The following is a 19,860-nucleotide window of genomic DNA, read 5'->3' on the forward strand; positions in this document are numbered from 1 at the left end:
GCACATCATAAACCATGCAATAGTTTCAATTTATTTTTATATCTATGTAAAGTAGATGATGCTTACACAGCACTAATAATGTGAGAGCACGTTTTGGCCTAGAAAAGAAAAGAAGCAAAAACAACTAACCTCCATTCCAATGTACAGATATTTGCCAGACTAATTTTAGATAATGTTAATAGTTTGTTAAACTAGTAATAGTAGGTTAAACTATTTAATTATAAAGCTGCGATCACACTGCACTTTTCGCTCCATAGACTTCCATTCATAGGCATGCGAATGCGGCAGACCAGAAACGCAAGCAAGTTTCACATTTCACTGCATTCGAAAGTTCAAGCTTGGTGAATTCTTACCTGCGAAATCACATCAGGTTATTGCGTGAGACCAATAGAAGATAATTTAAAATATGGAGCAGTCGCTCACTTTTATTAACGTATAATTTAACCCTGTCCCTTTTCACAGCGCTGTACGACAGAATTTTGCAAATACAAGCTCTAGTGTGACCGCAGCTTAAGTCACTTTGGACAAAAATGTCTGCTAAATGACTAAATGTAAATGTAATTTCCATGACTTTTCCAAAAACCTTGTTGGATTTTCAGTTTTTCCAAAACTTTTCCAGGCCTGGAAATAGCCATGTCAAAATTCTGAGTTTTACATGACCGTATGTTAACCTAGTTAAGCCTTTAAATGTCATTTTAGGCTGAATATTAATAGGCTATCTTGAAATATATCTAGTCAAATATTATGTGCTGTCATCATGACAAAGATAAACAAAATCAGTTATTAGAAATGAGTTATTAAAACTATTATGATTAGAAATGTGCTGAAAAAAAATCTGTTAAACAGAAATTGTGTAAAAAAAATAATTCTGACTTTAACTGTATGTAAAACTAATATAAGTATAAATATCTATGAGATTTATAAGTATAACTACAGATATTTTTACAACGCTGTATATTAATGAAATTCAGCTATATTATTGTATACCTCACCTACAACCTGCTTCATATCAAGCGTAATACATCACATACAACTGACAGCATCCAAAGAAAATGTCTTTCATATAAACGCTCATTTTGTATCACATTTTTGATGTTGCAAACGTCCTTATTAACGTTATGATAAATAAAATTGCAGATATCATATAGAGAAGTTCAAGGTTATATAAATTAATAAATGCATTAAACCGCACATCTCAAACGGCTACATGTCAAACACTTTAAATCAATAACTTAGTTAATATACAAACTAATAATATGGGACATTCTTGAAAAATGTCATCCAAACGTTTAGAGTCATAATTAAAAGGATTAATACGAGAATTTGTCAAACCTCCATGCCTCTCGCTGCTCTCTTCTTCGCATTCTCCGTTCGTTTTGTTTAGCAAACTAGCATCTTTAGCGAAACTGCCATCTAGTGGTTTTAAAAATAGAAAGACGAACTAACCCAGTGACAATACCACATCCTTACAAATGTAGTGTATTACTGTCTCTGTTCTCAGTAGATTGTGCTACCAGAATTTCTTCTAATTTTCCTCAAGATGTGTTTCATTAGCATAGCTTAGTAATGAGGCTATCTATATCTAACAGTTTTCACCTTTTCTTAATCTCTGAGATCTTCTGTAAATTAACACATATTGAGCTTGTTTTATTGGTGTAAACTGCTTTACAAACTGAAATATCTGACCATTTTCTCCCTGTCCTTTTATATCCCTGCTGAAAAAAACAGCTTAAACCAGCCTAGGGTGGTTAGCTGGTTTAGTTGGTTGACCAGCCTGGTTTTAGAGGGGTTTTGGCCATTTCCAGGCTGGTTTCCCAGTCATTTCCAGCCTGGTCTTAGCTAGTCATGCTGGGAGATGTAATGATGTTTTTTCCCGCCTCCATGAGCTCTGACCAGTGAGGTGTTGTCTTTGGTTCGGGCTGTGATGTTAACCTAGTCACACGAGCTTCCTTCCTCATGTTTTTATCACTTTTATATATATCATATTATAAAAATGCATATGAAGTACAAAGTTAAAGTTTTCTTTGGCATGTTTAAATAAGTTTTGTCTGTGTTATATTAAAATAACTGTATCTTATAGTTATTTGTTCTTGTCCCAAATATGCTGTTCTTTAGAAATCCTTCAAGTTTCTGGCTTTTATATGGAGTGAAGTTTGTGTGCGGCGACACGGTGGCTCAGTGGTTAGCACTGTTGCCTCACAGCAAGAAGGTTACTGGTTCAAGCCTTGGCTGGATCAGTTGTCATTTCTGTGTGGAGTTTGCATGTTCTCCGCATGTTGCCGTGGGTTTCCTCTGGGTGTTCCGGTTTCCCCCACAGTCCAAACACATACGCTTTAGGGGCTTTCCCAGCATTTAGAGGGGCCCCAGAGACATTATCAAATGCTTGAACCAATTCCCCCCCGTCCAACCCCCACCTCCCCGCTCTTCACTTTCAGCCGCGATACCAATACCCAACAACTTACCCCCTCAATATCATCTTGTCATAGGGCCCAGCCTGGTCAAGAAGGCTCATCAGTGCATATTCTTCTTGAGGCAACTTAAGAAGAACCAGCTTTCATCAGCCATCCTGGTGAACTTCTACCGCTGCACAATAGAAAGCATCCTGACCAACTGCGTCACAGTCTGGTATGGAAGCTGCTCTGTTGTTGAGCGTAAGGCACTGCAGCGGGTGGTGAAAACTGCCCAACGCATCACAGGGACTACACTGCCAGCCATTGAGGACATCCAAAAGAAACACTGTCTGCGCCGAGCACGCAGTATTTTTAAGGACACCTCTCACCCTGCTCACAGACTGTTTTCTCTCCTGCCTTCCGGCAGGCGCTTCAGGCTCCCCCGGACAAAAACCAGCAGACTGAGGAACAGCTTTTTCCCCAGAGCTGTCTCCCTTTTGAACTCTGCCCCTCACTGACTCTTTTGCCCCCCCCCAATACACCCCCCACACTCCTCTAACTTATACTCCTCACAATCACTGCACTATTTAACATTTGCACATTTAAAGTTTGCACATATTCATTGCACTGATTCATTTATCTGAACTGGACATACCCACTGCACATGGACATTTGTAATTATGTTTATCTATCTGCACACTCATTATTAATAGCATCCTGTGCATATATTCATTTATTGTAAATCTGTTCATAGCTAATACAACCTGTATATAATGTTGATAGTACATCCATCTGTAAATATCACCATAGTTTTTCTATAACTGCACTTTATAACTTATACCTGTATCCTGCACTTGCTGCTATTGCACTGCTGGTTAGACCTAAACTGCATTTCGTTGCCTTGTACTTGTACATGTGTAATGACAATAAAGTTGAATCTAATCTAATCTAATATAAAATGGTGGCCAGCGGAGCCCCTGTCTGTCTTATCAAACTAGTTCAAACCTGGTTTAATCAACATTCGGCTACAATATTCTCACTACACACAAAGTCTAACTATAAAAAGGAATTACTTTAACAAGTATTAATAATAAAAATAGCTACATTTACTTTAGACATTTTTAACTCATAGAAATAACAATAGGAACAGTTGTTTCCAGTCCTCAGCCCTTCCGTTTCACTCAAGGTCTCCGTGACCTCTGAGCTAGTTTGGTGGCTCCTGAGAATAGTTATAAAGAGACCGGCAAATGCACTGAACATTCTTATATTAAGCAATGTGTTCACTTTATTCATTATTCAATAATCATCTTTAATAAAAAATAATAAGAAAAGGATAAACGTTGATCCATGATGAGACGGAGTGGAAGGCAGAAATCCGAATCCTTCACATTGATCAATGAAATGTTCACTGTGATGACTTATGATATTTTGCCATGTGTGTTTCAAAGCGTCCTGAACTTCTAAAAACCTTCTCACACGGAGGACAGAAGTGTGTTTTCCTTTCTCCAGTGTGCATCCTTTGGTGGCTTTTCAGTTGATCGGCTCTAATAAAGTTCCTCCCGCACTCAGCGCACACATGATCTTTCTCGCCAGTGTGTGTTTTCTGGTGCCGTTTACAGTGATCAGGCTGTGTAAAAGTCTTTGCGCAGAACGAACACGCATAAGGCTTCTCGTTTGTGTGAATTCTCATGTGTTTCCTTAGACATGACGCTCTTATAAAGTCATGACCACATTGGGTGCAGTGATGCGGCTTCTCTCCAGTGTGAGTTCGCTCGTGTCTTTTCAAGTGTCCCGAATGACTGAAACTCTTCTCGCAATATGAGCACTTGTAGGGTTTTACTCCAGTGTGAATCCTGAGGTGCTGTTTCAGACATGCAGCTATACTAAAGCTCTTCCCACAGTCCAAACACACATAGTCGGTTCTTTCTTTATCCGTTTTCGTTTGTGGTTTACTCTTTTCCATAAGTCCTACCTTTTTCTCACAAGGCTTTCTGTCTTTCTGAGTTTTGAAGTCACAATCTTTCTCCTCCTCCTCTTCATTCAGTCTTTGCTCTTTCTTTTTCATGTGATCTGAAACATAAAATAATTTACAAAAGCTATAAAAAAAAAAAACTAATCAACTACTGTACCCAAACACTGTTAAGCTGTGATCACACTGCACTTTTCTCCCCATAGACTTCCATTCATATGCACGCAAATGCATCAGACTGGGAACGCAAGGTCGTGCGTCAAGTTTCGCAATTCGCTGCATTGGAAAATTCAAGCTTGGTGAACTCTGATCTGCGAAATCGAATCACTTGACTGCGTGAGACCAATCGAGGATCAAAGATTAGAAATTTAGACAGAAATTTAAAACATGGAGCAATCGCCTGCTTTTTTAAATGTCTAATCATCTTGTTTAATTCCGCCCCTTTTCACAGCACCGTACGACAGAATTTTGCACGCACAAACTCTAGTGTGACCACAGCTTCAGACTCCTCGGAAAACAATAATACTGTTTATTTCATTTGCATAATTTGATTATTGCATTTATCTACGGTTTATTGGAATTTATGCACGTGTAGATGCTCTTCAAAATCATCTCACTCAATATAAAATTATTCATCCTTTCCTAATAGAGATAATCAATTTATCTGGTCAAATTGTATTAATATCGCAATATACACTCACCGGCCACTTTATTAGGTACACCTGTCCAACTGCTCTTTAATGCAAATTTCTAATCAGCAATCACATGGCAGCAACTCAATGCATTTAGGCATGTAGACATGGTCAAGACGATCTGCTGCAGTATAAACCGAGCATCAGAATGGGGAAGAAAGGGGATTTAAGTGACTTTGAACGTGGTTGTTGGTGCCAGACAGGCTGGTCTGACTATTTCAGAAACTGCTGATCTACTGGGATTTTTATGCACAACCATCTCTAGGGTTTACAGAGAATGGTCTGAGAAACAGAAAATATCCAGCGAGTGGCAGTTCTGTGGGCGCAAATGCCTTGTTGATGCCAGAGGTCAGAGGAGAATGGCCAGACTGGTTCCAGCTGATAGAAAGGCAACAGTAACTCAAATAAGCACTCGTTACAACTGAGGTCTGCAGAGGAGCATCTCTGAACACACAACACGTCCAACCTTGAGGCGGATTGGCTACAGCAGCAGACGACCACACCGGGTGCCACTCCTGTCAGCTAAGAACAGGAAACAGTTCACTGTATTTAAATGGCCTCCACAATCACCAGTCTCGAACCAATAGAGCCCCTTTGGGATGTGGTGGAACGGGAGATTCGCATCAAGGATGTGCAGCCGACAAATCTGCAGCAACTGTGTGATGCTAACATATCAATATGGAGCAAAATCTCTGAGGAATATTTCCAGTACCTTGTTGAATCTTTGCTACGAAGGATTAAGACAGTTCTGAAGGCAAAATGAGGTCCAACCCGGAACTAGTGAGGTGTACCTAATCAAGTGGCCGGTGAGTGTATATCATAGAATAACAAAATATCACAATGTTATATTTTTCCAATATTGTGCAGCTCTAATACTCAACTATATATAAGTGCAAAACCCAAACTGCAAGAATAAACGTAAACAGTAAACATACACCTCAAAGCTGATTGGCTGATTGGAATGTTGATCCAGGAATATGTCCTACTTGATGAAATACTCATTGTCTTGTTAATACAATCACATTGACTATCATAAACAAGATTATAGTCAAGGAGTTTTTGTGTATTATTATAATTTTGCGGTTTTAAAGTCACATTTCCTCTCTAAATACATCCAGCTCTTGTCTTTGCATGCGGTTTGAAGGATTTAAACAAAAAATGTGATCAAATACTGGACACCAACCTGTTTGTTCAGTAACCTCAGCATCTTCATGATTAATTCTGGATGGTTCTGGATCCTTCAGGTCATCAATCTCCTCTTTAACAAACTCCAACTTCATTCTGGCACAGATTTCAGCAAAGTTGGTTTTGCACATTCGTTTAGTGACACAGTATTGTTTATTCGATATCAAATCGATATCAAATCACATGTAAGAATGACTTCAAAACAACATTAACAGTATTTAATTGCCTGTGAACAACGATGTACTTTGACAGTCAGTGGCTGCTAATATGACTTCCCTATTTAGAGTTTGAAACTATATTATTAGAAAAAAAAAATCTGAATATAAAACCAACTTCACTTAAGTTAATTTCTATCCTCGACTTACGTTACCAGCATTGTTTAGCATAGTCAATTTATAGGCTATAAAATTCTAATATAACTCAACGTGCGGTTAAAATTAAAGCAGGGATCGCATTTTGCCAGAGCGTTTCTTTCTTTAGCATTGTAGTTACCAATATATTTTGTTATTTGTGTCTAAATCTGTACTCCGCTTTCGGCAACAATTGTGTTTATAACGCCAACCTGTCTTGTCTGTCGCAAAAATCTACCGTGGCGTATGTCGCTTTGTAGTGTCGCACCGAGATACTACTTCCCGTGTGCTGCTACGAAACCATCAACAAAAAACACAGACCGTACGCTGAAGCCGCGGCCATCTTACTCATGGCAAGCTGTTCATAAGTCTTATAACTGGATTCAAGAAGAAAAAAATGCCCACCTCTTGTGTTGCTGTGGGATGTAAAAACCGCTACACGACTGCAAACAAGGCTCGAGGAATCACGTTTCACAAGTAAGACCAAAAAGTTGGATGAATTTGGTGATTATTATAACATTTGTTGACATCAGAGTCAAGACCATCAACTGCTATAGTTTATATATTATTGCTATATATAATTTAACAATACATGTGAAGAGATTTTTTAATCTCTTTAGTTCGTCCATTTTTTTGTTTGTGTGTGTTTTTTTTAATTATCTATTTAGTATAGGCCGTCATTCAAAACAAAACAAAAATGCTGTTGTTCAACATGCTATGAAACACAATTAAAAATTATATTATAATAAATAATAATCATAATAATTAATGTGTAATTTCTTAAATCTTTGCAAAAAAAAAAAAAAAAAAAAAAAAACAACAACCCCAAAACAAAAAAACAATAGAAACCTTAAGAGAACTACAAATACCATTAAAACCTTACAAACCATTACATTTTAACCATTCATTCATTTTTCCTTCAGCTTAGTCCCATTATTCATTAGGGGTCGCCCCAGCGGAATGAACCGCTAACTTATCCAGCATATGTTTTACACAGCGGATGCCCTTCCAGCTGCAATCCAGTACTGGGAAACATCCATACACGCACATTCACACACACTCATACACTACAGCCAATTTATGTTATTCAATTCACCTATAGCGCATGTGTTTGGGGGAAACCGAAGCACCCAGAGGAAACCCACACCAACACAGGGAGGACATGCAAACTCCACACAGAAATGCCAACTGACCCAGCGGGAACTTGAACCAGTGACCTTCTTGCTGTGAAGCGACAGTGCTAACCACTGAGCCACCGTGTCACCCACATTTTAACCATTAAAACGTAATGTTTTCTAGTGTGTTTTAGGACATATTCAATTAGTATGTAGTGGTTTTTGTATACCAGTTGAAACTTTACATTAAACACAATATCATTTCCATTGCAACCATTAAAACCGTTAGAACGTACGTGATGGTTTATGTGTTTCTTTTTAGCATGAATAGTTGTGCCTTATTAACTGTCAAACTAAATTGCCTGTAATTGAGATGTCATCTATAGGTCTCAAACTCAATTCCTGGAGGGCCGCAGCTATGCAGTTTTGCTCCAACCCTAATCAAACACAGCTGATCCAACTAATTGAGGTGTTCAAAAGAGTCGTGAACACCTTGATTAGTTGGATCAGCTGTGTTTGATCAGGGTTGAAGCAAAATTGTGCAGAGCTGCGGCCCTGCAGGAATTGAGTTTGAGACCTATGATCTGTATTCTTCTCTAATGTTCTCGCATGTTGTAGGTTTCCTAAAAACATAGAGTCGAGGAAGCAGTGGGAATTAGCCGTTAAAAGAGGAGTTTCTGCAAGTAGGTATTCTGTGCTGTGCAGTGAACACTTCAGGCCGGAGGACTTTGACAGGACAGGTCAGACTGTGAGGATTCGGGATGGAGTTAAACCGTCTATCTTCAATTTCCCAGCTAATCTACAAAAAGTAGGTTTATCGTTAGTGGATTAAAATGATGTGATGAATGTGTCTCAGGCAGGTACCATGTTCAGTAGTCTGTCTCAAATACTACATTTTCTAATGCACTAAAACATCTTGTCCCACAATGCATAGTGTAAACATTGGACGCATCTATGCTAGGTTAGTTTTTAACATCAAACGATGCTCTAGCTAGATTTTAACAGCAGATGGTGCTGTAGCTAGATTTTCACAGCAGATGTGCTCTGGGCTAGTTTTTAACACCAAACTGGCTTTAGACAAGCTTAAAACAGCAGAAGGGGATATGTAGGCTAGTTTTTAACAGTAAAAGCAATTTATAGGCTAGTTTTTAACGTCAAACGCTGTTCTACGCTAGTTTTTAATAAAAGACACAGCTCTAGGTTACGTGTTAACTGCAGACTCGATCTAGGCTAGTTTATAACAGCAGAAGTCAGTCTATAAGCTAGTTTTTAACAGCAAACGTTGCACTAGACAGGCTAGTTTTTAACAGCAGATGCTGCTCTAGGCTACTTTTTACCACCAGATGATGCTCTAGACTAGTTTTTAACAGCAGATAGTGTTCTAGGCTAGTTTATAACAGTAGACGGCCCTCTAGGCTAGTTTTTAACAGCAGATGTTGTGCTTGGCAGGCTAGTTTTTAACACCAGACAGCACTCTAGGCTAGTTCTTGACAGCAGACGGCATCTAGTCTGCTTTTTAACAGCAGACGGCACTCTAGGCTAGTTTTTAACAGCAGATGTTGCTCTAGGCTAGTTTTTAACAGCAAATGGTGATTTAGGCTAGTTTTTAAACAGTAGACATTGCGCTAGGCAGGCTAGTTTTTAACAGCAGGTGGTGATCTAGGCTAGTTTATAAACAGTAGACATTGCGCTAGGCAGGCTAGTTTTAAAACAGCAGATGGTGATCTAGGCTAGTTTTTAAACAGTAAACATTGCACTAGGCAGGCTAGTTTTAAAACAGCAGATGGTGATCTAGGCTAGTTTTTAAACAGTAAACATTGCGCTAGGCAGGCTAGTTTTAAAACAGCAGATGGTGATCTAGGCTAGTTTTTAAACAGTAAACATTGCGCTAGGCAGGCTAGTTTTAAAACAGCAGATGGTGATCTAGGCTAGTTTTTAAACAGTAAACATTGCGCTAGGCAGGCTAGTTTTAAAACAGCAGATGGTGATCTAGGCTAGTTTTTAAACAGTAGACATTGCGCTAGGCAGGCTAGTTTTTAACAGCAGATGTGCTCTGGGCTAGTTTTTAACACCAAACTGGCTTTAGACAAGCTGAAAACAGCAGAAGGGGATATATAGGCTAGTTTTTAACAGTAAAAGCAATCTATAGGCTATTTTTTAACGTCAAACGCTGTTCTAGGCTAGTTTTTAATAAAAGACACAGATCTAGGCTACTTGTTAACTGCAGACTAGATTTAGGCTAGTTTATAATGGCAGAAGTCAGTCCATAAGCTAGTTTTTAACAGCAAACGTTGCACTAGACAGGCTAGTTTTTAACAGCAGATGCTGCTCTAGGCTACTTTTTACCACCAGATGATGCTCTGAACTAGTTTTTAACAGCAGATAGTGTTCTAGGCTAGTTTTTAACAGTAGATGTTGTGCTTGGCAGGCTAGTTTTAAACATCAGACGGCACTCTTGGCTAGTTCTTAACAGCAGACGGCATCTAGGCTGCTTTTTAACAGCAGATGATGCTCTGGACTTGTTTTTAACAGCAGATGTTGCTCTAGGCTAGTTTTTAACAGAAGACGTGGTAGGCAGTCTAGTTTTTAACAGTAGATGTTGCTCTAGGCTAGTTTTTAACAGATGTTGCTCTAGGCTAGTTTTTAACAGCAGATGGTGATCTTGGCTAGTTTTTAACAGAAGATATTGCGCTAGGCAGGCTAGTTTTTCACAGCAGACGACGCTCTCTGCTAGTTTGTAACAGCAGATGGCGATCTAGGCTACTTTTTGACATCAGATGGTGATCTTGGCTAGTTTTTAACAGTAGATATTGCGCTAGACATGCTAGTTTTTAACAGCAGACGTCACTCTCTGCTAGTTTGTAACAGCAGATGGCGATCAAGGCTAATTTTTGACATCAGATGGTGATCTTGGCTAGTTTTTAACAGTAGATATTGCGCTAGACAGGCTAGTTTTTAACAGCAGACGACACTCTCTGCTAGTTTTTAACAGCAGATCGCGATCTAGGCTACTTTTTGACATCAGATGGTGATCTAGGCTAGTTTTTAACAGCAGACGATGCCCTAGACTACTTTTTAACCGCAAATGGTGATCTAGGCTAGTTTTTAACAGTAGATATTGCGCTAGGCAGGCTAGTTTTTAACAACAGACGATGCTGTAGGCTACTTTTTAGCAGCAGATGGCGATATAGGATACTATTTAAAAGCAGATGGTGATCTAGGCTAGTTTTTAATAGTAGTCATTGCGCTAGACAGGCTACTTTTTAACCGCAGATGGTGATCTAGACTAGTTTTTAACAGCAGATGGGGATTTAGGCTAGTTTTTAGCAGCAGATGGCGATGAAGAATGGATTTCTGGATCAATTCTTTCACCACAAGACTATACACGATACATAGATTCACTAGCTCTGGAGCTGAATGAGATGCACCTGATAATTTATTACAATATGACATGTTTTTATTTGTTTTTCCAGGCTAGAAAGTCTTTTGCAACCAGCACAACACAAAACTGGATAAACGCTGAAGAGAGACCATCAGTGGACTGTTCTCAGGATCCCCAGGGAACTAAACCTCCACTGCCCAACACTGTGAGTATTAGAGATGAGGCTAAACCCTCAGTTTTCGGTTTCTCTGCTCATCTGCCAAAAGTATTTTAACAGCAGACGGCACTTTAGGCTAGTTTTTAACAGCAGAAGGCACTCTATATGCTAGTTTTTAACATCAAACACTGTTTTTAGCTAGTTTTAAATACAAGACACAGCTCTAGCTTAGTTTTTAACGGCAGACTGGATCTAGGCTAGTTTATAACAGCAGAAGTCAATCTATAAGCTTGTTTTTAACAGCAGATGGCACTCTAGGCTACTTTTAACAGCAAATGTTGTGCTAGACAGGCTAGTTTTTAACAGCACATAGCGCTCTAGGCTTCTTTTTACCACTAGATTTTAAGAGCAGATGGTGCTCTAGGCTAGTTGTTAACAGCAGAGGGCTCTCAAGGCTACTTTTTAATAGCAAACTGCGTTTTAGGGTAGTTTTTAAGAGCAGATGGTGCTCTAGGCTAATTTTAAACAGTAAACGGTGCTCTAGGCTAGTTTTAAACAGTACACAGCACTCTAGGCAAGTTTTTAACAGCAGATGGTGCTCTAGGCTAGTTTTATACAGTAGACTGTGCTCTAGGCTAGTTTTAAACAGTAGACGGCGCTCTAGGCAAGTTCTTAACAGCAGATGGTGCTCTAGGCTAGTTTTATACAGTAGACGGTGCTCTAGGCTAGTTTTATAAAATAGACAGTGCTCTAGGCTAGTTTTGAACGGTAGATGGCACTCTAGGCAAGTTTTAAACAGCAGAGGGCTCTCTAGACTACTTGTTAATAGCAAACGACTTTTTAGGCTAGTTTTTAACTCCAGATGGCAATACATTTTGAAAATCTCAGAATCGATGCAGGATGGATTTGTGTACACTATACACGATACATTGATTCACTCGGTTTCTCTGCTCATCTGCCAAAAGTAGTGTACTGTATGCCTGTACTGTAGAATGCAGTGGTGCAACTAAATTATGTACAAGTCAAAACTCTGAGTATGTGCTCTAAGTATATGTTGGACGATCAGTTAATAAAAAATAAGTATAAAGAAATGTTTGATATGTTGTATATAAATTGTGTCTTATTTATATTTTAAATTCCAGGCTAAAAAGTCTGTGGTACCAAAGACGACGCATACCTCTATTAAAGCAGAAAAGATAATGTTAGTGGACTGTTCTCTGGATTTCCAGAAGACTGAAACTTCGCTTCCTAACACTGTGAGTATTAGAGACTCAAGATTCAAGGGCACCCATGATGAAAATCATCTTTTCTAAGCTGTTTGGATAGAACTGTGTGCAGGTATAGTGTGTCCACAGTCATATTGGAGTGATATAAACACAAAAAGACTCTAAAATTTCCTGACGTTAAAATAGGACCCAAATCCCAGCGATTTTGAGGCCCACCACAATGTGACATAGGAGTGTGGTCCCCACCCACCAAATTGATTGACAGCAGCTGTGTTTCTATAATTTCTTGTATACACATGTAAACAGAACATTTTTTGTAAAGAAAATGGGATTAAAAGATCTGTTCCAAATCTCTGTGATTTTAATAAGTTATATACGTTTAAAATATTATTATATTTTTTTCATTTTTTTCAAAACAGTTCAGAACAAAACAAACAAAAAAAAAACTTTTCAAAGGAACATGGAAACAAAAAGACACACAATACAAGTGTCAAAGATTACAATCTTATTTACATTCATATTTATGGTTGATAAAATGTTGCTATCAAATATTTTGTTTAGGGTTACGTATCAAAGATCAACAGGCTCCATGTATATAAATAAAAGCACCACACGAAAATTAAAACATTACATTTCTTCTCAACCATTTACCCCAGTATGCAGAAATTTTATAGGCTTGCTGTCTCAAGGAAAGTGTCAGTACTTCCATATCATACACCTCTTTTACAATATCATGCCATTCACCTACAGATGGAAGATCTTCCTTGAGCCATTTATTTGTAATAGCCATTTTGCTAGTTGTTACAGGGTTCGCACAAGGTGCTTAAAGTGCTTGAATTTGGCTTTTAGAAATTCAAGGCCTGGAATACCTGGAAAATGCGCTTGTTTTGTTGAAAAGTGCTTAAATGTGCTTGAAATTCACACCGGTAAAATAAAAATGTTTACGAACCTTTGTGACAGTTTAATGCAAAAATACCTGTACAAACTACTGTAATGTAGTGTTGTCATATTTCAAATAACTCAAGTAAAACCTGATGTAATGCAATGGAAACAGACACGCACGTGGGAGAGGTGGGTGGGGAGAAGCAGCTCATTTGCATTTAAAGCCACAGGCTACAAAAACTGCTACACTGTGCTCAGACACCTGGGCAGATTCTGGAGGATATAATAAATGATCTAATGGGTATTTAGAGGTGAAACTTTAGACACATTCTGAAGACACCAAAGGCTTATCTTACGTCTTGTAAAATAGGTGCCCTTTAAAACATTGGTCTTTAGTTTACTGTCACATCTGCAAAAGTGTAGGTTTATCATCATCTATATTAAAATGATAACCCATCAAAGGGTTTGTTCACACACATTTATATTCTGTAGTTAATTACTCACTCTTGTGTTATTTCAATCCCCTTTGATCATCTTTTGAACACAAATTAAGCTATTTTAGATGAAATCCAGGAGCTCTCTGACCTTCTTTAAACAGCAACATTCACATTTTTTTTTGGGGTGAACTATCTAAATAGTGACTTTATATTTGAATTTACAGGACAGAAAGCCTGTGGCAACCAGGACAACACACACCTCCAGGAAAGCTGAAGAGAAACCGTCAGTCGATTGTTCTCAGAATTTCCAACAGACTAATCCTCCACTGCCTGAAATTGTGAGTAATATGACTCTTTTTCCACTGCATGGTTCAACTCTGTTTACTTTTCTACTGCAGTTTAGCACCACTTCAGGGTATGTTGGTTTATTGACATTATGTTATAGATGGCGCTTCAGGTAAATTTTTAGCAGCCGGTGGCGATTTATGCTAGTATTTACCAGCAGATGGCGCTCTAGGCTGGTTTTTAGCAGCAGATGACGCTTCATAGTAGTGTTTAACAATAGATGGCGCTTTAGGCCAGTTTTTAGCAGTAGATGGTGCTTTTTAGCTAGTATTTAACAATAGATGGCGCACTAGGCTAGTTTTTAGCATCAGATCGCACTTTATGTTAGTATTTAACAACATATGATGCTCTAGGTTAGTTTTTTGCAGCAGATGGCACTTTATGCTAGTATTTAACAACAGATGGCGCTCTTGGCTAGTTTTTTTGCAGCAGATGGCGCTTCGTGCTAGTATTTAACAACAGATGACGCTCTAGGCTATTCAACAGATGGCACTCTAGGCTAGTTTTTAGCATCAGATGGCGTTTTATGCTAGTATTTAGCAACAGATGGAACTCTAGGCTAATTTTTAGCAGCCGATGGTAATTTATGCTAGTATTTAATAGCAGATGGCTAAGATAGGCTAGTTTTTAGCAGCAGGTGGCTCTTTATGCAGCAGCAGATGGCGCTTTATGCTAGCATTGAACAACAGATGGTGTTCTAGGCTAGTTTTTAGTAGCAGATGACCCTTCATAGTAGTGTTTAACAATAGATGGCGCTTTAGGCTGGTTTTTATCAGCAGATGGCGCTCTATGCTAGTATTTAACAACAAATGATGCACTGGGCTAGTTTTGAGCATCAGATGGCGGTTTATGCTAGTATTTAACAACAGATGACGCTCTAGGCTAGTTTTTTGCAGCAGATGACTCTTTATGCTAGTATTTAACAACAGATGGTGCTCTAGGCTAGTTTTTTGCAGCAGATGGCGTTTAATGCTAGTATTTAACAAACGATGGCATTCTAGGCTAGTTTTTAGCATCAGACAGTGCTTTATGCTAGTATTTAACAACAGTCGGTAGTGTGAAAAAAAAAAAAAAAAATTTCTACTAATGTTTTGCCTCTTAGACTTTTACACACCTGAAACTTGTCTATAGCGCTTGTTCACTGCTGCTCTTATAGTTGTGTAAATTGCTTCCTTGTCCTCATTTGTAAGTCGCTTTGGATAAAAGCGTCTGCTAAATGACTAAATGTAAATGTAATGTAAATGTTTAACCATACACTGATATGCTAATGAGGAATATCGCTTGTGTGTTCGGCTGAATCATGTAAATTGGCTTTTATGTCACCAGATTAATGTAAATCCAGCTCATCATGAATGCTCTTGTAATTTGCTTAAATATTTCCTAACTTTCATTATTGCTTACTTTAGGTTAAAGTGGTATTTGTAAGGAATTAGATGCAAGCAGAGTACGGCTGTTTGTAAAGCATACAGCGCCATCTGCTGTTAAAAACTAATCTCAGATTTGATTCGAGAGAGAATACCGATGCATTTTGAACATCTCAGAAGCGATTTCTTGAATGTTTTTTGCCACAATTCTTAAACTACCTATCTTCAGTTTCCCAGATCATCTTCAAAGTATGAGTATGTAATCACTAGACTTAAAGGATTTGATAACTTGTAATTAAATTGTGATTGTGTTGATTTCCTTTTAGCCCGTGGCAGCCTCAAAAACAGCTGAGGAGAGATTGTCAGAGGACATTTCGCAGGAGGACACTGAACCTCTACTGCTTAACATTGTGAGTATTTGTACAGACCAAGCTGAAACCTCCCGCTCTCCCTCAGGAAGCTAATACGGAAGTAAATGAAACTGCAATTCATCGAAATTCCACTAGTCCTGGCTCCATATGGAGCACATTTCTGTTGAGCCCACTGTTAGAATGGCCAACTTTACAGCAGAAAAAAAGGTGTTTACAGCCTGATACAAAGAAGAATTTTGGTTCATAAAGCTAATATTACCCTTCATGACAACTGTGAGGTGGTGAATTTTTTAACTCATCCGTTTAGTTTATATTAAGTTATATTAAGTTTGCATAATTAAGGGCGTGGCCACTTGTGTGACAGCTAGGTCTCGCTGCATGCCTTCACTTCAGCTCAGCTGATTCCAGCTGATTAGCCACTGATCTCGGCATATACATCATATTTTTGTTTTGTTTTATGTGGATTTACACATTCAATTCCCTTTTAGAATTATTTCCTACAACTGTCAGATGATTTGGCATGCTGTGTGCACTTAATTGTGCTCACAAACCATTCACGTGGCCTCCATTTCCCAGGTGAGGGAAATTATATACTTGTATACCATCTCTATAAATGTATTTGTTTTATTTGAGATCATTTATCATTTATAATTTTCTTAAGAGCTTTAATGCCCTCCAGAATGTGCCAGATTGATTAGCTGTAGGCTCTAGAACAGTCATCTGAAGCGTTGTCATACAGTTTTATGCCTGGATTTGATCAATAGTCTTGCATTTACTAACACAGACTATATCTGAAGTGTTTGGAAGTAATTAGCATTTTCCTCCTGTAGAAAACCATCATAAGACCAATGTTTAGTGGCTCAATGTATTACAACAGCGTTTTTAAAAGCACTTTATTGATATAGTGTACAACCAAGCACATGTGGTCAGAACACAAACGAGTCGCAAGTAATGACGTATTAAGCATTTCTTCTAAAGAAAAGCCCGTCTAAGCAAAATGCTAGCAGGCGTCTGTAGCTCCGCTCACGCTCCACCTCTTTGCCCTTATTTGGTTACCCCTGGTTGGAGCAATGATGCACAAACAAAATGGTGCCAGTTGGCCACGCCCACTTGTAGCTTTATTTGCCCTCTTCAGAAACATGGGTGGCTTCACGGATACTACGTCCATATCTTTTAAAGTCTATGGTACAGCTCAGGGGCCTATAACCCACCTAAAAAGGGCCTAGATGTTAAAATTACTGACCTAGGGCTGCATATTACAGAGAAGTGCCATACATTTCATTTATTTTATGTGTCAAGCATTTGGGTGCTGCATGCATGGGTTATTTTTCAAATCTGACCAATCAGATGATGCCTGTAATATGTTGATTGCCACACCTCCAGTAGTTGCCGTTAGCTGAACGTAGAGCAGAAAATAAATGACAACAGCCAATCAGAATCAGAATTTCAGTCATTCGTGGTATTTAACATCTAAATTTTTGCACTTTCACGCAGTTTTTAGATTTATTTAGCTCTTAAACATATCTGTTACTTGTTTATTGTAGTATGATCATTACACAAAGGATTTTTAATTGCTGAAAACATTAGAAATCTCCTTCGAAAGCATTAAAAATATTACTGAACCCTAACTTTTAACCAGTATGAACACAAATGTTAATAATAAAGATGATAAATGCACTGTGGGCCATAATCGCATACTATTTATTTAGTTATATCATAAGAAAATACTTATTGCAACACTCAACAACATTGCATGTTTTCCCAGTAACGTCCAGCACTACTCAACATGCTCATCCTTTTCTCTTCTAGGATCATTCCTATGCATTACCTGCATCTCCCGGTGATCTGAAAGCCAGACTCGGTGAAGCCTTGGCTCGAGTGGATAGTCTGGAGCGAGAGATGAGGAATATGAAGGACCGAGAGCGCAGGGCGAAGAGGGCTGTGTATTATCTTCTACAGAATATGAAGGAGAAGGATATAAAGACCTGAAAAAGAGGCTCAGCATATCTACCCTGGTCAAAGATCTGGCTGAAAGGTAGTGTGTGTCACAATTGATGGACGTGCCTACAATATTAGCCATTAAAAACTATTAAAAACCTTCTGAGGATGCATAGCTGGTACAGCATATGTCCGATATTGTGCAGAATTAACTGAAAATGGCGTTCAGGTTCAAGACGGACTGCATGCATTACACAAGCTAACAGGTGAGCATGTCATTTATGATTGCCAGCAGATGAAGGTGTGTTTGGATGCGCTGTCACGAAGTTACTTTGTGTACATTGAGAGTAGGGATGCACCAATACAATATTTCGACTGGATATCAGCTCCACTTTTTTTGCTGGATTGGGTATTGACCAGTGGTGTGTTTCCCTAAACAAGTGTTTATCAACCACGTTCCTGGAGGACCACCAGCTCTGCACATTTTCCTTGTCTGCTTAACTAAACACAACTGATTCCGATCATCAGCTCATTAGTAGAGACTGAAAGACCTGTAACGGGTGTGACAGACAAAGGAGACATCCAAAACATGCAGTGCTGGTGGTCTTCCAGGGACGTGGTTGAGAAACATTTCCCTAAACCATCGTTGGTCGGTTAAGGTCGCAAGTTACAAACATAGTTCAACTATTCTGCATTTCCCAAATCAATCATTCCAGCGAACATTTGCAAGGAGTTTGCCAATCTTTTGTGGTTTAAACCAGGGGTCTGCAACCTCATTCATAGCACAGACCAGTGTTTTTATTAATAATGTTGTCATAGACCGGGGGTGGAAATGTGTTTAGTTTGAGTTGGAACATCAGGTATGCAAGTTAAATTACATCTATATCACAAATGCATGCAACAACAAACTAAAACAAAGGAATTCCTGCTGGGAACAGAATAAAGGATCTAATATAAAAGTCTGACATAAGATCTGTGTATGTGTGTACTATATATAATCATTCATTCATTTTCCTTCGGCTTAGTCTCTATTTCAGAGGTCGCCACTGCGGAATGAACCGCCAACTATTCCAGCATATGTTTTACGTAGCGGATGCCCTGCCAGCTGCAACACAGTACTGGGAAACACCCATACACTCTCACGTTTACACATAAACTACTTATTCAATTCACCGATAGCATGTGTTTGGACTTGTGGTGGAAACCGGAGCACCCGGAGGAAATCCTCGCCAACACTGGGAGAACATGTAGACTCCACACAGAAATGCCAACTGGCCCAGCCGGGACTTGAACTAGTGACCTTCTTGCTGTGAGGCCACAGTTCTAACCACTGAGCCACCGTGTCTCCCCAGCATCTGTTTATTTTACGTTTATTATTTTATTGACTCTTCTTCTTCATGTTTTCATGGGCAGATTACAAACTATGTGCAATACCACCAACCACAGGACTAAAAACTTCACCCTAAACCGATTCTTTTATGAATGACATGACTGCTTTAACCCTCATGTTGACATTTTAAAGCAGAAATAACTAAATTGTTTAATTTTTTTACTTTAAGTTTGATGGATTTTTCTATAACCACCCCAACATTTGTAAAAATGAACAATATTTGTATTTTATGAAGGCTTATATGCCTTAAGGGTCAATTTTAACCCTTCCAGCAATAAAACCGTTTACTCCACAAAAACTACTGGCACACTCCAAATTGGGGGTCTATGAGGACTCTCCATAGACGTACATTATTTTACACTCTTAAAATTTGGTTATTATATGGCCTTACCACACACCCAACCATCACAGGACACCTGAGGGCAAACTTTGAATGCCATTAGACCTTGTTAAGTATGATTTTAAGCGTTTGAATTACGAGGACACAATGCATGTCCTCATAAATCACACCAACATTGTAAAACTAGATCATACCAAGGTCATTATACACATGCTTGCACACACACTTACATACACACATTAAGAATCTGCTGCTTTTATGAATACAGTCTTGTTCTAGCATAGTATATTTAAATATATATAATGTCACATTTTTGTGTCATTCCTT

The 19,860-nt window shown here is 38.6% G+C and overlaps 2 protein-coding genes across 3 annotated transcripts; one reads left to right on the forward strand and one right to left on the reverse strand.

The window, feature by feature from the left end:
• Positions 1-3,511: 3,511 nt before the first annotated feature.
• Positions 3,512-6,793, reverse strand: LOC130241412 (zinc finger protein 250-like). 2 transcript variants are annotated; one of them, XM_056473155.1, is made up of 3 exons: positions 6,729-6,775; positions 6,235-6,332; positions 3,512-4,460 (listed from the first exon to the last, which is right to left on the reverse strand). In XM_056473155.1, the coding sequence occupies exons 2-3, from the start codon at positions 6,329-6,331 to the stop codon at positions 3,796-3,798; spliced, it is 762 nt and encodes a 253-aa protein (XP_056329130.1). In that variant the 5' UTR covers position 6,332; positions 6,729-6,775; the 3' UTR covers positions 3,512-3,795. The 2 variants fall into 2 exon arrangements, with proteins under 2 accessions (XP_056329130.1, XP_056329129.1); XM_056473154.1 differs by having other exon boundaries at positions 3,513-4,460; positions 6,235-6,793.
• Positions 6,794-6,924: 131 nt separating this feature from the next.
• Positions 6,925-19,795, forward strand: LOC130241411 (THAP domain-containing protein 6). Its single transcript, XM_056473153.1, has 7 exons — positions 6,925-7,063; positions 8,320-8,509; positions 11,175-11,288; positions 12,383-12,496; positions 14,010-14,123; positions 15,821-15,904; positions 17,675-19,795. The coding sequence occupies exons 1-7, from the start codon at positions 6,984-6,986 to the stop codon at positions 17,852-17,854; spliced, it is 876 nt and encodes a 291-aa protein (XP_056329128.1). The 5' UTR covers positions 6,925-6,983; the 3' UTR covers positions 17,855-19,795.
• Positions 19,796-19,860: the final 65 nt, after the last annotated feature.

This window comes from Danio aesculapii, chromosome 15 (genome assembly GCF_903798145.1).
Source record: "Danio aesculapii chromosome 15, fDanAes4.1, whole genome shotgun sequence".
Classification (NCBI taxonomy): Eukaryota; Metazoa; Chordata; class Actinopteri; order Cypriniformes; family Danionidae; genus Danio; species Danio aesculapii.

Bases quoted from the DNA above. Each gene is read 5' to 3' on its own strand.
- LOC130241412 (XM_056473154.1), bottom strand. From the start codon at position 6,367: ATGTGCAAAACCAACTTTGCTGAAATCTGTGCCAGAATGAAGTTGGAG. The intron at 4,461-6,234 runs GTTGGTGTCCAG...TTTATGTTTCAG, and splicing joins TGAGGTTACTGAACAAACAG to ATCACATGAAAAAGAAAGAG.
- LOC130241411 (XM_056473153.1), top strand. From the start codon at position 6,984: ATGCCCACCTCTTGTGTTGCTGTGGGATGTAAAAACCGCTACACGACT. The intron at 7,064-8,319 runs GTAAGACCAAAA...CGCATGTTGTAG, and splicing joins CGAGGAATCACGTTTCACAA to GTTTCCTAAAAACATAGAGT. The intron at 11,289-12,382 runs GTGAGTATTAGA...TTTAAATTCCAG, and splicing joins AACCTCCACTGCCCAACACT to GCTAAAAAGTCTGTGGTACC.